This window comes from Marmota monax, unplaced genomic scaffold, assembly GCF_021218885.2.
Source record: "Marmota monax isolate L192 unplaced genomic scaffold, Marmota_monax_Labrador192_F-V1.1 WCK01_AAM20220418_F8-fsc00025, whole genome shotgun sequence".
Taxonomy (NCBI): domain Eukaryota; kingdom Metazoa; phylum Chordata; class Mammalia; order Rodentia; family Sciuridae; genus Marmota; species Marmota monax.
Window position 1 is genome coordinate 1318610 of NW_026691950.1, and position 15307 is coordinate 1333916.

At 36.2% G+C, this 15307-nt stretch overlaps 1 protein-coding gene across 1 annotated transcript in view; it reads left to right on the forward strand.

The window, feature by feature from the left end:
- Positions 1-3817: 3817 nt before the first annotated feature.
- Wdr19 (WD repeat domain 19) overlaps positions 3818-15307 on the forward strand; it is a 73562-nt gene continuing 62072 nt past the window's right edge. The window contains exons 1-5 of the mRNA XM_046450441.1: positions 3818-3909; positions 6433-6524; positions 6817-6882; positions 9269-9394; positions 12780-12895. Of these exons, the coding sequence (XP_046306397.1) occupies positions 3904-3909; positions 6433-6524; positions 6817-6882; positions 9269-9394; positions 12780-12895 (406 nt within the window). The 5' untranslated portion in view covers positions 3818-3903. The remainder of the gene's footprint in view (positions 3910-6432; positions 6525-6816; positions 6883-9268; positions 9395-12779; positions 12896-15307) is intronic.

The following is a 15307-nucleotide window of genomic DNA, read 5'->3' on the forward strand; positions in this document are numbered from 1 at the left end:
GATGTACAGTTTTGTTTCTCTCAAATTCATTGATCCATGTATCTATCTTTTTTTTTTAATTTTTTATTGTTGGCTGTTCAAAACATTACATAGTTCTTGATATATCATATTTCACACTTTGATTCAAGTGGGTTATGAGCTCCCATTTTTACCCCATATACAGCTTGCAGAATCACATCAGTTACACATCCATTGATTTACATATTGCCATACTAGTGTCTGTTGTGTTCTGCTGCCTTTCCTATCCTCTACTATCCCCCCCCCCATGTATCTATCTTAATGCCAGTACCACATTGTTTTAATTACTAAAGCTTGTACTAAGTTTGAAATGTGAGAATGTTAGTTTTCCAAATTTGTTGTTCTTTTCCAGGATTGTTTTGAATGCCCTTGAAATTCTTTTTTAACTATGGTGATCTATTGGATCACCATAGATCATCATTGATCTATTGGACCATTGATGAGTCTACACTGACATATTTTTATTACCCAAAGTTCTTAGTTTGTATTGGGATTTACTCTGAGTGTTGTACCTTCTGTGGGTTTTGACAAATGTATAATGGTGTGTATTCACCACAGCAGGATTGTATAGAATAGTTTCACTGTCTTAAAAATCCTGTTCTTGGCCTATTTATCTTTCCCTCCCCACTAACATCTGGCAATCACCAACTATAATGCCTGTAGCTTTATCTCTTCCAGAATGTCATATAATTAGAGACATATGATATAGAGCCTTGTCAGACTGGCTTCTTTCATTTAGCAATTTGCCTTTAAGACCCCTCCACATCTTCATTATTTAATCTCTCATTTCTTTTTAGCACTGAATAAATTTCATTGTCTGGATATACTATAGATTATTTACCCATTCACCTATTGAAGAACATCTTGATTTCTTCCAAGTTTTAGCAATTGTGAATAAAATTGCTATAAACATCTATGTGCAGGTTTTTTTGTGAACATAAGTTTTCAGTTCATTTTGGTAAATACCAAGAAGCATGATTTCTGGATCGTGTGGTAAGAATATGTGTAGTTGTGTAAGAAACTGACACACTATCTTCCAAAGTAGCCATATCACCCTGCATTCCCACCAACAACAAATGAGTGTTCCTCTGGCTTCACTTCCTCATCAGCATTTGGTATTTTCAATGTTTTGGATTTTGGCCATTCTAATAGGATTTGTAGTGGTTATTTTAATTTTCAATTCCCAAATGACAGAATTTTCCTTTTTTTTTTTTTTTGGCACTGGGAGCACTCCACTGAGCCACATCCCCAGCCCTATTTTGTATTTTATTTAGAGACAGGGTCTCATTGAGTTGCCTAGTGTCTCACCATTGCTGAGGCTGGCTTTGAACTCATGATCCTCCCATTTCAGCCTCCTGAGCTGCTGGGATTACAGGTGTGCACCACCGCATCCAGCTCCAAATGACAACATTTTTTTAGTCTTTGTCATCTGGATGTCTTCTTCTTCTTCTTTTTTTTAAAGAGAGAGAGAGAGAGAGAGAGAATTTTAATATTTAGTTTTTAGTTTTTAGTTCTCAGCGGACACAACATCTTTGTTTGTATGTGGTGCTGAGGATTGAACCCGGGCCGCACACATGCCAGGCAAGCGCGCTACCACTTGAGCCACACCCCTAGCCCTGGATGTCTTCTTTAGTGAGGTGTCTGTTCAGGTCTTTAACACACTTTAAAATCAGGTTGTTTATTTTCTTATTGCTGGGTTTTGAGAGTTCTTTAAACATTTTTTATAACAATCCTTTATCAACGTGTATTTTGCAAATATTTTCTCCCAGTCTGTGGTTTGTCTTCCCCATTCTTTTAACATGGTCTTTGAGCAGAGTTTATTTTTTAATTTTAATGAAATCCAGTATGTTATTATTTCTTTCTTGGATCATGACTTTGATGTTATATCTAAAAAGTCATAATTATACCCAAGATCATCTAAATTCTCTCCCATATTATCTTCTAGGAGTTTTATAGTTTTGCATTTAACATTTAGGCCTGTGATCCATTTGGGGTTAATATTTGTGACAGATCTCTGTCTAGATTCATCTTGCTTGCTTGTGGATATCCAGTTGTTTCAGCACTATATGTTGAAAAGAATATTTTTGCTCCATTATATTGCTTTCATAGAGTTAACTATTCTGAGCCTTTTGCCTCTCCCTATTATCTTTAGAATTAGTTCATTCACAAAACAACTCCCTAGGATTTTTGATTGAGATTGCACTGAATCTCTAGATCATGTTAGGGAAAAGTGACATCTAACAATTCTGAGTCTTCCTATTCATGAACATGGACTCTCTATTTAGTTATTCTTTTATATCTTTCATCAATCCATTTTCTTCATATAGATCTTGCACATATTTTGTTAGATTTATAGCTATGTATTTCATTTCAGAGGTGCTAATAGTATTGTTTTTAATTTCAAATTCAATTTGTTCATTGCTAATATATAGGAAAGTGATTAACATTGTATTTTGAAAACTTGCTATAATCGCTTATTAGTTCAGGGTATGTTTTTAGTTTTAGGGTTTTTGTTTTGGTTTGTTTTTTGTCCATTCTTTCATATTATCTATACAGACAATCATATCACCTGCAAAGAAAAACACGTATTTTTCTTCTTTTCCCGTCTACCCTTTATTTCTTTTCTTATTGAATTAGCCAGCAATGCCATTATGATGTTGAAATAGGGGGCAAGAGGAGACATCATTGCCTTGTTCCTGACCTTAGGAAAGCTTCAGGTTTCTCATCACAATGTTGACAGCTGGGGTGTGGGGGGCATGGATAACTTTCTTTATTAAGTTGGGAAATTCCCTTCAATTCCTAGTTTATTAAAAATTTTAATGAGTAGATATTAGATGTTCTCAAACACTTTTTTGGCATCTACTGATATTTGGATCATATGATTTTTCTTTAACCTATCAATATGGCTTAAATCAATTGCTCTCCTTTGTGGAATCAGTTTTGCATACCTGAGAAATTCCACTTAATTATGGCATATAACACTTTTTATACATTGTTGGATTCAACTTGCTAATATAGTATTGAGAATTTTGCATTTATGTTCATAAGAAATACTGGCCTGAATCAGGCATGGTGATATACACCTGTAATCCCAGCAACTCAGGAGGCAGAGGCAGGAGAACTGCGAGTTCCAGGTCAGCCTCAGCAACTTAGATACTCAGCAACTTAGTGAGACCCTGTCTCAAAAAATAAAAGGACAGGGGATGTAGCTCATTGATAAAACATCTCTCGGTTCAATCCCCAGTGTGCATGTGCGTGTGTGTGTGTTTCTTATTATGGTTTTGTTTGGGTTTCGTATTGGTGTAATGCTGATCTCTTGAATAAGTTTGAAAGAACCCCTCTATTTCTATTTCCTGAAAGAGACTGTCTTTTGGATGGACTGTGTAGGAATATTTGGCCCATGAGACAATCCTTTCCTATTAGCCAACATTTTGTTTCTCTTTTTCTTTTCTTTCTTCCCCGACCCTTCCCTATCCGGCTTTAACTTCTCTGCTCCCCTTCTGCATACACCGGGTTTTTAGCCACTGGCGGTTCAAAAGCAGCAGCATTCCAAGGCTCACAGAGCCCGCCTCCCCGGGACGAGTCTCTGGATTTCATCCAATCAGAGCCCAGGCAGGAAGAGCAGTCACTGCAAGACCCCGGGACGCCCAACTTATAGGGACTTAACTCCGCCCATGTCATGTGACCCAAGCCACGTCTCCCACCTTTTCCCGAAGTGGTGGGCTCCTTCGAGTCCCCGCCCCTCCGGGCCCCGCCCTCATATGGAGCTCGCGGATTGGTCGCTGCTCGCTCGGTCTCCTGGGTGACGGGAACGCGGTAGCCCTCTTGAAGGAGACCCGGTGCGCCTGCGCACTTTCTAAATCGCGCGGCTGCTGGAGCTTCGAGATGAAGGTAAGTAACTTACAAAGCCTGGGGGTGGGAAGACGCGACCACTGACCCTTCATCAGACCCTCTAAGCGTCCCAGCGAGGAGAGGGTCTGTGCCCACTTCCCTTCTCTGGAGTTGTGGGGAGGGCAGGGGCGAAATTGAAGGAAGCAGGGGAAAGAAAAGAAAACAGCAGAGAAGAAGGCTGGGAGGGAGGCCTCTCTTTGCTGGAACCGCGAACCGAGTAGAGGTGCGGGAAGAGGGAACCCCGCCACGGTTTGTAATGAGCAGACTGGGTCTGAAGACACCCGAACTTCACGGCGGAAAGAGGGGGCCACGGTGAAGTTGACTCGATCGGGTTTCATGATCTGCATCATTTCGTGGGGCTAATCCCCTGGCAAGCCGTGCAACTGCCCAGCGACCTAAAAAGAATGAAAAGTCTCCGAAAGAATAGTCTTAAATTGCATCGCCGGTGACTGGTCCAATTTACAGATTGCCTGGTAGCGAGAGCACTGTATTCACCTAGAAATCAGCACCCGCACGCGCACGTCTCGGGCGCATCATCCTCAGCACGCAGGTTTTCTAGTCTTGGGCTTCTCATAATCCCCATTCCCCAATCACTGGCTACAGCTGCCTCACCCTTCCGATTTACTGCAGCAATACCTCCCGTCCTCCTCCGTCAAAGACCTGGAAGGCTCAATTTAAAATTAATTTAGATGTCCAACCCTTCTTTGTGGCTATTAGCGTGGAAATTGGAATTGACAGATTGGTGATCATAACTCATATTTCTAAAGCTAATACTTTCTAATACTTCACAATTTATGAAGTATTAGAAGTAAGGAAGTATTCTCGATTTTCAGTTGAGAATTCTATGCTTGAAGTAATTTCAGTGACTTGCTTTAAAGTCCCACAGTTAATAAGCGAGAAACAAAATTTAAATCTTGTTTTTTTGGTTGTGAAGCTAGTACTTTTTCCTCTGCATTGTACTTAGAGTATCTATAGAGCTCCACAGAAGAAAAATAATGTGTAAGATCACAGCCAGAGGCAGGTCTGCCATGAAGGTAATAAAACTCAAATTTAAGGACTCCTCGCTAGTATAAAGGGTTTTCCAGCTAATGCAGTCACAAATTGCAAAAGTAAGACTTTAGAAATACTCTTGTTTTCCCCTTCATGAGTCTCCATGCACTACCAAACCTGAATGATTTAGCAGGTTTCTGCTTTCAATAGAGATGTATTTCCTCTTGTCTTTGGCATAGGAAATGCTCACTGGTGTTTAGAGGATTGAAAATTTTGTGTTGCAGTGATTCGTGTTTCCTGCAGTAGTAGTAGTGGTAGTGATAGTACGCCTAGATACAGGGCATCATTGTTTAATCTGTAACTTAGTATTAAAATGTAATTTTTTCACTCAAGTTTATGTTCCTAGATCAGCACTGTTTGATAGTAAGTATAACGTGAGTCAATGTAACTTCAAATTTTTAGTAGCCACATTAAAAATTAGAAAGAAGGGCTGGGGTTGTGGCTCAGCGGTAGAGCACTCGCCTCGCGCACGTGCGAGACTCTGGGTTTGATCCTCAGCACCACATAAAAATATATGTATAAAATAAAAGTATTGTGTCCAACTACAACTAAAAACTAAATATTTAAGAAAAATGACAAAGAAATGGATAAAACTAATTTTAGTAATATGTTTTTATATTGCCTGGTATATCCAAAATGTTATTTCAGCATGTAGTCAATATAAAAATTATCAATAAGATAGTTTGCAATCTTTTTTCATACTCTTTGAAATCTGATGTGTATTTTAAACTTATATCACATGTAAATTTGGATTACCCATATTACAAATCCTCAATAGTTACCTGTGGTTTGTGGCTTCCATATTTGACACACCACTTCTAGATTAGACAAATGAAAATTTTTCATTTGATATACTGTCCACCCAATAGCCAAGTTAAACACTTAATAATGAAGTAAACAAAAGGTAGTGAGAGAATAAAGAAAGAAAATATAGACATTTTTATGTCTATCTTAAAAATAATTTGTTTTTTCAAAAAGCAATTTTGTTAAATATAATTCCCAAGAGTTCAATGGATAATCAACTAAATTCAAACTTAAGTTATTTTGATCTCTATCAACTATAAAATTTAAATTATACATTTTTGTAAATTTAACATTCAAAAACATTTTTTAAAAGGCTATCCTGGTGCAGTGGTGCACTCCTGTCATCAGGAAAATCACAAGTTCAAGGTCAGCCTGGACAACTTAGGAAAATTCATCTCAGAAAAGAAAAAAAAAGGAAAAAGTTTTATAATAAATATTCTCTCATACCTTGAGGCCCATACTGTATTAACCACTTGTGTTTGGTTGTGTTTTGGTGTTTTCTTTTGTGTTTTTATTGCTTTTGTGGGGGAGAAGAGGCAGGGATAAGCACTAATATAAGATTTCACCAACCTTTACCCTAGTGTTTTCATGATCACATTTTGACATATTTTCTGACCGACACTTTATTGTATATGTTTTAAAAATATAAAAATTGTGTTTATTTTTTAGCGTGTTTTCTCTCTACTAGAAAAGACATGGCTTGGCTCACCGATACTGTTTACCTGGCAAAAATCATCAGGAAACTATCTTGCAGCAACAGGGTAAGAACCAGTGAATGTTTTAAGTAATTCTATTATGCCCATATAACCAAACCACCTGTTCTACCAGTAGAAGTTCTTGTGTGACAGTAGTATGGTGGGAAAATGAATATTTTCTCTCTGTTAACATCACAGTTCATAGAACCTTTTCTCTGGCAATAACTTTTTAGATACAAATTATGAAAGTACCATGAAAGAATGCTGAAATCATTTGAGTGGCAACTTAATTTTTTTATATACTTAGATAAATAAAAGAAATAATCAAATCATGTCTTCATATTCTAATTGTTTCCAGAGCTGATCATACAGTAAAAATCTTTGATCGCCATGGCCAAAAAAAAAGTGAAATTAACTTACCTGGGTAAGTACAAGCTTTGTTGCCTAAAATAAATATATATATATATATATATATATATATATATATATATATATATATATATATTTTTTTTTTTTTTTTTAATTTGCTAAAAATATTTTTTTAAAAAACATATCTTTGCTTGTGTGTGTGTGTGTGTGTTTTTCCTGTAATGTACAATTTACTTTTAAAAAATAAAAATTATTTTAAAAACCTGAAAAAAAAAAAAAAACATAGTACTTTCTTAAAACTATAATCAAATAAAATTATATATCCTATATATAACCCTCATCTTTTGCCTTCTCCATTTACAGAGCAATTTGTTTTCTTCTAATTACTGCATGCTAACTGGTTGCACAACTGGAGCCCCAAAAGAATTTATTTTCTTTATGACATAGTAGTTAATGAGATATGCAGAATCATAAATGAGTCCAAAATAAGGATTTTCAGATTAGAGATGCCCAACCTGCATCTATTTTAGTAATTTTCTCTCCAATAAGTTGGAAAATAGTTACTTTCCACATTCTTTTATCCATTTTCAGGAAATCATAAGTATAATTTAGGCATTTTTTTATATTTATTTTTTAGTTGTAGTTGAACACAATATCTTTATTTTATTTAATTATTTTTATGTGGTGCTGAGGATCGAACCCAGGGCCTCATACATTCAAGGCAAGCACTCTACTGCTGAGCCACAACCCCAGCCCCGATTTAGGCATTTTTAATGATTCACTGTAATCGTTACCTGTATCAGTTATTCTGCTGATAGTCTTGGTAGTTAAGATTATGTATGTGTGTGTAGAGTCCTTCACCAAAATGACCTTTTGCTTCTATGCTTTTAAAATTCACATGTTTTCTGTGGTTTATTGACCATTTTTTGCAAACCAGGTAGTTTTATTTCTCTCGGTCTCAGCCTTTCACACCTCCTGCTCTGCCGCACTCACATAGTGGGCTACCATTTTGGAATTCGCAATTCTCTCAGTTGTTGATTCTGATTTCTACAATCTGGGAAACAAGAGATCAGAGCAGTCACAGTCTTTATGTCTAAAATAAGGCACTCCGTGAAAAACGTTTTTGAGTAAATCACATGAATTTAATTGCCTAATCTCTAACATCAGGTTTGGTTACACAATGGCATCATTTCTTCTGAATTCTTTTGCTGTATTTATGATAGTTGAATTTGACCAAAATTATCTCCAGATAAATAAGTTGCTATTATACATTAAGTCTTTAATGGGCAGGTGATGTTATCAACAATGTTAAAGCTTCCCTCTTCCATTCTTCCAAGATTTCTAAGGATGTTATGGAAAATTAAAATTTTAAGGGGTTGGGATTGTGGCTCTGTGGTAGAGCACTTGCCTAATTGAGACATTGAATTCAAGCCTTAGCACCACATAAAATAATTAAAAATAAAGTAAAAGATATTGTGTCCACCTATAACTAAAAAAAAATTTTTTTTTAAAGAAGTAATCCCCAACTTAAATGTAAATCAAAACATGGCTTAGCCAATACCCAAGAGCAAAGAGCCTCAACATGAAAAATAGCATTAGGGAGGAAAAGTTCTATTTTCTTAAGAATTTAATGAATTTCAAAGTTTTAAAATTATAGCAAATGGGCTGGGGCTGTAGCTCAGTGGCAGAGCACTTGCCTACCACATGTGAGGCACTGGGTTCGATCCTCAGCACCAAGTAAAAATAAACAAATAAAGGCATGCTGTCCATCTACATCTACAAAAAATTTTTTTTTAATTATAGCAAACATTTTGGAATAATATTAAAGAATCATATTAAATAGAGCATTTACAGTTTATAACTCTGTTGTGACCTCAAGTGAATCACTATTCTTATTCTATCAAGATATAAAATGAAAATAACATTTCTTACCACTTCAGAATTCAGTCTTCACATTGTTTGTGATCTTACATCTGCATGACCTTGATCTACTTTATTTTCAACTTCTGTATACATAACTTTATTTCTTATCAGTATCTTTATCTCTTTGTAAATCTGAAACAAACTTTCAAAACTTGATTGTAACAATTACCTGTTGATTCTAGGCATGATTTGATGGAGGTGTTTGATGAGTATGTTTTCCCAGAAGGCCAGGTTCTTTATAGGATTCAAGAAAATCTGTTAATTCATTAGGTATAATTATATTAAATTAAATGGTATTAACAATAAAATTTAAAATTTTTTTCAACAAAAATCTGAAGTTAGTATTAGCTAAACAGTCAATAGAGAGTTACATTTCTCATTTTGGAGTTATGACCTGTTCAAAATAGATTGAATGGTTTTGTGGTAAACAAAAGTCACAAATAGGTCTTTCAATTTCTTTCCCCCTACTTAAGAAAAAATGTACAGAAATGTTTTGCTCTCTCTCTCTTTTTTTAAAGTAACTGTGTTGCCATGGATTGGGATAAAGATGGAGATATCCTAGCAGTGATTGCTGAGAAATCCAGCTGCATTTATCTCTGGGATGCCAACACAAATAAAACCAGCCAACTAGACAGTGGCATTAGGTAAGGATAACCTACCTACCTTCCTTTCTTTCTTTCTTTCTTTATTTATTTTTCTTTCTTTCTTTCTTTCCTTCTTTCTTTATTTATTTATTTAAGTGGTGATCTCAGTTCTTTGGTTTTACTTTATTTTTTTGACTAACATCGATTAATTGAACATATAATTGGAGTATAGCATGAAATTTCAACACAAGCATACAGCATGCACTGACCAAATCTGGGTAATTAGCATTTACCAACATTTTTATTTTGTTAATATTCACTTATAAACATGATTATCTGTAAGTTTGATGCCAGCAGTTCATTTTAAAGATGACTTGAGTTACTTTCTTATAAATGAAAAATCTCATTTCATTCTGTTATTATTGTTATATAATCCTAACCTAAACCAGCTGTGTGTTATGGCCAGGCATGAAATTAAGACCTGAAGAAATGGTAGATGTTATTGTAATTGTCATTAAGATAAAATTTAGGATTTTTGCTCTTGGTATTAATATTTAATGTCTAAAGAACTTTTATATATACAAATATATAGCTGCTACTTTTTGATCTTTATGTAAAGGCAAATCCTGTGTATGTATGTATGTTAAGGTGAAACTCTTAAGTTGGAATATCAAAATTTTGTAAATTTTTTTCAACTTACATGCCCTTAAATATTTTAGATTCCATCTACAAATTTGATCTGAAATTATTCTTTTGAGCACTTCAAATACCTTAAACAGTATACAAAACATATTCAAATAGGATTATTAAAAACTTACTATGATGCTACTTAACTAAAAAAACTGTTTTAACATCATTTCTTCACTCTTGCTGTCTATATTTTTATATATTCTTAGGATTAAACCAGTATTTACTCTGATCCTGGCCTACAGCAGTAATCAGTTAGATAATTGAGATACAGCCATCTTTCCAGAGAGAACCCTACATAAAACATCTGGTTCATCAACCAACCTATTCTTGGCTAGATCATGGCACATGGTTGCCTCTCCCAAGGCAACCCAGCCCTGACTACTGGTTATCCTGCTCAGTCTGTTTTTTGATTGATCTTCAGTTGTCATATCATCAGTAAGATTCTTCTAAACCCACACCTTCCATAGAAGTTGCAGGGTTTTGTAGTCTGTGCATTTCTCTAGAATTACCTGTCTTTTTTTTTTCCCCCTAGTACTGGGGTATACATTCTAGCCAAATGCTGTATCACTAAGCTACATGCCTCACTCAAGTGATTACTGTTTGAAGTTTTTCTTGACCATAGATAACATAAGAGTATTCTACATTGGCATGATCTGTTAATATTATTGGGAATTTATGTATGTTTTTCTCTTTATAAATTATAGGCCCCTCTAGAGACCTTATCTCCTAAGAGAATAAGGATAGAGCCTGTTCAGTTAGCTCTTCGTTTCAGGATATCCAGTTCCTTGATTTTCTTAGAACTCCCTGTTTACCCTCTTTATAGGGGGTGGTTGTGTGACAGTTGGTTCTGATCGACTGTTGAATAGACCAGTGTTACATTACTCCTGATGCTGATCAGACCTTGTTCTTATTACACATGCCCTCTTATCTGTTACTATTTAACTCGCTCACAATTCTTTTTATTCATGTGATCTGAGAAACAGATTCCAAGATGTCATTAACTGGATAAGAGATTTACTAAGGGAACACCTATGAGAGGACCTGGGGGGTGGGGAGAGAAGACATTAGAAGAGCGGTGAAACCCCAGTGCCTATCTAGCCCTAGGGAAAGAGAGGGAAGGAAGGATGAATAGAGACATCTTTGACTGTAGCATAGTTCTGAGACAGTTCAGCTGGGCCTAGGGGGAATCTTTGAAGCTAAGGAGTCCTGGATCTCCAGGAATGGGCCTTGGAGTATCCCTGTCTTGTTCAGTCATTATGTAGAAACAGTCCATGGCAAAGCATAGCTCCACTCATGGAGGTGATAGATTCCAGTGCTGAGCAGCTGGGGCCCTCGATCAGTTACACTCTGCAGCCAGAGATCTGAGAGACAGTCACATGGCTGCTACACCTGCTTAAACAGGTAGAGAAAAATTCATGTTTGTCTTTTATAAAATATATAGTTAATAGAAGAACCCAGCAGTTTGGTATATTAGCACTCCCTTTACTTACTGAAATTAATTTTTAACTAAACATTTTGTCATATTCACATGTTATTAAAACTAACTTTTCATATACTTATTCTTATCATACTTTTATGATCTTTTACAAACTTATATCAATTAAGTATATAATTTGAGGTGGGGGGCGGTACTGGAAATTGAACTCACGGGCACTCAACCCTGAGCCACATCCCCAGCCCTATTTTGTATTTTATTTAGAGACAGGGTCTCACTGAGTTGCTTGCACCTCCCTTTTGCTGAGGCTGGCTTTGAACTCTTGATCCTCCTGCCTCAGCCTCCCAAACTGCTGGGATTACAGGCGTGTGCACCCTGCCCAGCTTAAGTATATAATTTTTGATGCTCAAATTCTCCTAATTTAGCTTGAGAAGTCCTCTTTAAGCTTACTCTTTTAATTACTACCCTCAACATTCTTGGGAGGAGTGCTCTTCCTGAAAACAGGAGCATGGTCTGTCAGTGGTGTTCAAAATGTAGCTGCATCAGAGGGCTTATTAAAACACATATAGCCAGGTAACACTACCACCACCCCAGCCATGCCCAAGTTTTTCACTGAGTGGTTCGAGGTTGTCATCTGACATCTGGCATTTCTAATAAGTTCCCAGGTGATGCTGCTGGTTCTAGGTTTGAAAGCTGCTGATCTAGACCCATTGTGGTTTCTTTTCTCAATATGTGAAATGAGCTATTTCCCAAAGAGTCCTTGATTACCTTTCACAGGGAATTATATAAAAGTCCAACCCATGAATCTTAGATTGCATATTATAACTGGTGGCAGGTAAAAGTGCTTTCTACCTGCTTCTGAGCTATTCTTAATAGTAACAGAGACAGCAAAAAGATATATCTTTTTTTAAAGTCACAAATTCCCAGTGATTTTTCCAATTCAGTATATCATGTTATTTTACTACTACTTTGTGAAAGCACAAAGTTTCATCATCCATTAAGATTTTTACAACAATTAATGGTAAACCCATCATTAGTGAAGTAATATCAAGAGTCATTCCATGAAATTTGAGGTTACATCATAACCAACTAGAAGTCTATATTCATTATATATTTATATTTTGAGTCTGATCCTAAGATCATCTTATAGCATCTCCAAAATTTCTTTAGCACTTAATTTTTGTCCTTAAGCATTAAGTTATAATTTCATGCTTTAGCTTCTGAGCAGAAGTTAAGATTATTTCATGAAGTACATTTTGAAAGGATTATTTAGAGGTCATAATGGTGAATTGTTTAGTAATTTGTATCTTAATGTTACAGGGATCAAATGTCTTTCCTTCTTTGGGCAAAAGTTGGAAGTTTCCTGGCTGTTGGAACTATTAAAGGAAATTTGCTAATTTATAATCATCAGACATCTCGAAAGATTCCTGTCCTTGGTAGGTTGTAGCTGGAAACACTGCCGAATATTTGAGATGCTTTACCTAAATGTAAATTTTTTTGCCTCATATTCTCTTGATATTGCAAAGGAAATTTTGTAACAGGAAGGCCCTCCCTGCTTCAGTCTCACAGCTAGTTAAACAAGAAAATCCCTCTTCACTGCTTACTAAGAATTTCCCAGGGTTAAGGTCAGCTGATGTCTTTGGGCAACAAGACAATAATGATATGGATTCCATTTGTCCTTTTCTCACCCAGCTTGTATCTTTCAAGGTGAACTTTAGTTATGTTATAATGTAACAATTTTAGTCCATGTAGTAGGTGAACCAAAACATTTGGTAATTGTTTAAGTGAAGTATATTCAGATTCCTAATTCTGACACCTCACTCTGTCCAAACACCAATTAAATCTAGATGTTGAGGGTTTGGAATTGTGGCACTTGTCTAGTAAGTGTGAGGCACTGGGTTCAATCCTCTGCACCACATAAAAAAATAAATAAAACAAAGGTTTGTATACATCTATAACTAAAAAAAAAAATAGATAAATTTAGGTGTTGGGCTGAGTTCTGTTTGCCTCAGGTATGTGGCTAGGAAGTGTTTGTTTCTTGTCTGACCTAGTTTCAGGCTCTTTGAATCCCCCACCCTTTGGTCACCTGGCCTGTGCCCTCTGAATACCCTTGAAGATGCAGTATTGGTTCTTTTCAGTTAACATCATGCTGCTGACTTGTGGAACTATTGGGCTTAATGCAGGTGGCCAGAAAAAGTTATAACTTACTGCTAACAAAGGTATTAAACTCCAGAGGTAGTGGCACCTACAGAATACTTGAGTACCTTTCCATTAAGGACAGTTAATCCTTTCAAATTATTTTCACCTTTATGTATCTCTTTAATATTAATTTTAATTCTACAGCTAAACAGTAATGTCATTGACCTATTTGAAAGATTAAACTAAAATTTTTGAAGTTACAAAAATCAAATTTATCATATAAATTATCTGTTTGACTTGAGTAGGCATTTTTTATTTCCCACTTATCTGAAGGTAGATCTCATCAGCTAATTTTTAAGCCCCAGAAATTGTGACACTCATGGTATAAGAAAATAATTGCCCATGATTATTTTTTAATAAGGCATTTGACATGTGTACGTTATTTTGCTCTTCAATTTAATATGAATATTGATGCTGCTTACTTCCTTATTTAATAACTATGTAAAATGGACCTTAAGAGATGCAGATTAATTACAGATTTTGGGTCCTTTAGTTAAACTTAAACCTGCCTTTCTCACAGGTGACTGTGACTTGTGACTCTGCTTTTTTTTCTAACTTGCTTTCTAAAACCCAGCCATCCCATTTCTAATAGCAGCTGATGGTTGCATGAGATGTCAGCACTTTGCAGTAACTAAGGATCTATGACCTTGTTCCAAGTTGCACTTACTTTTCTTGAACTAGACAAGATACAAGCAGTTCTTGCTTTGCCTGGTTCAAATATGCATGAATCCAAGTTAGAAGAGTTTAATTAAATGATGCCAGTTTCCTGTAACACAGTTCCCATCTCAGTTACATAGTATGTTAATTGTGAGTTAATGTTAATTAAATGAGTTGATAATATGTAAAGTGCCCTGAGCACTACAAGTGGGGACAGAGGTTGGCTTTTATCGTAAGGCTAACCCGAGTTCTGAGCACTGGAAGCAAAAGGGCCTTTGGGTTTATAGGAAGAAAGAGGGAAGACCTTCTTCTCCCTTTCTTGCGTAAGGAAAGGAGTTTGTCTTGGGCATCTTTCCACCTTCCTCACATAGTCCTTTTCCCTCCCCTGTATACCAGAGTCCCTCAGTATGCAATCAGCAAAATCTCTGTTTCTCCAGTCTGTTCTCTGAATGTTCTCTTCACGTCGGTGCTCTGGTCTCCTGATTTGAAATACTCCCTGTATCCTGAAAACTCCTTAATTTATCTCTCTTCCATACCACACACTCATACATCCAGCTGCTTCCTCAACATCTTCAAAGAGATGTCAAGTACATGCTTCAGATTTAATATCTCCAAAACCCTCTTGGCCCACAGCGTCCCTCTTCTTGCTGATGACATTTTATCATTTCAAATTGTGAGGCCAAACTTTACATTGCCCTTGACCCTTTTCTTTCTCATACTTTCCATGTCTCGTTTATCAGAAACTCTGGTTTCTACCTCCAAATATCCCCAGATTCCTGCCTGTCTCATTACCTCTCCTGCTGCTATCAGGGCATGGGCCTTCGTATTTTCCATCTGAATTTCTGTAGTCTCCTCTTCTTTGGTCTCCCTGCCTAAGCTCTTGCCCTGCCATAGAATACAGTTGGCCCTCCATATTTGGGGGTTCTACATCCTCAGGCTCACCCAGCCACAAATCAAATATATTCAGAAAAAAAAAAATCTATCTATACTAA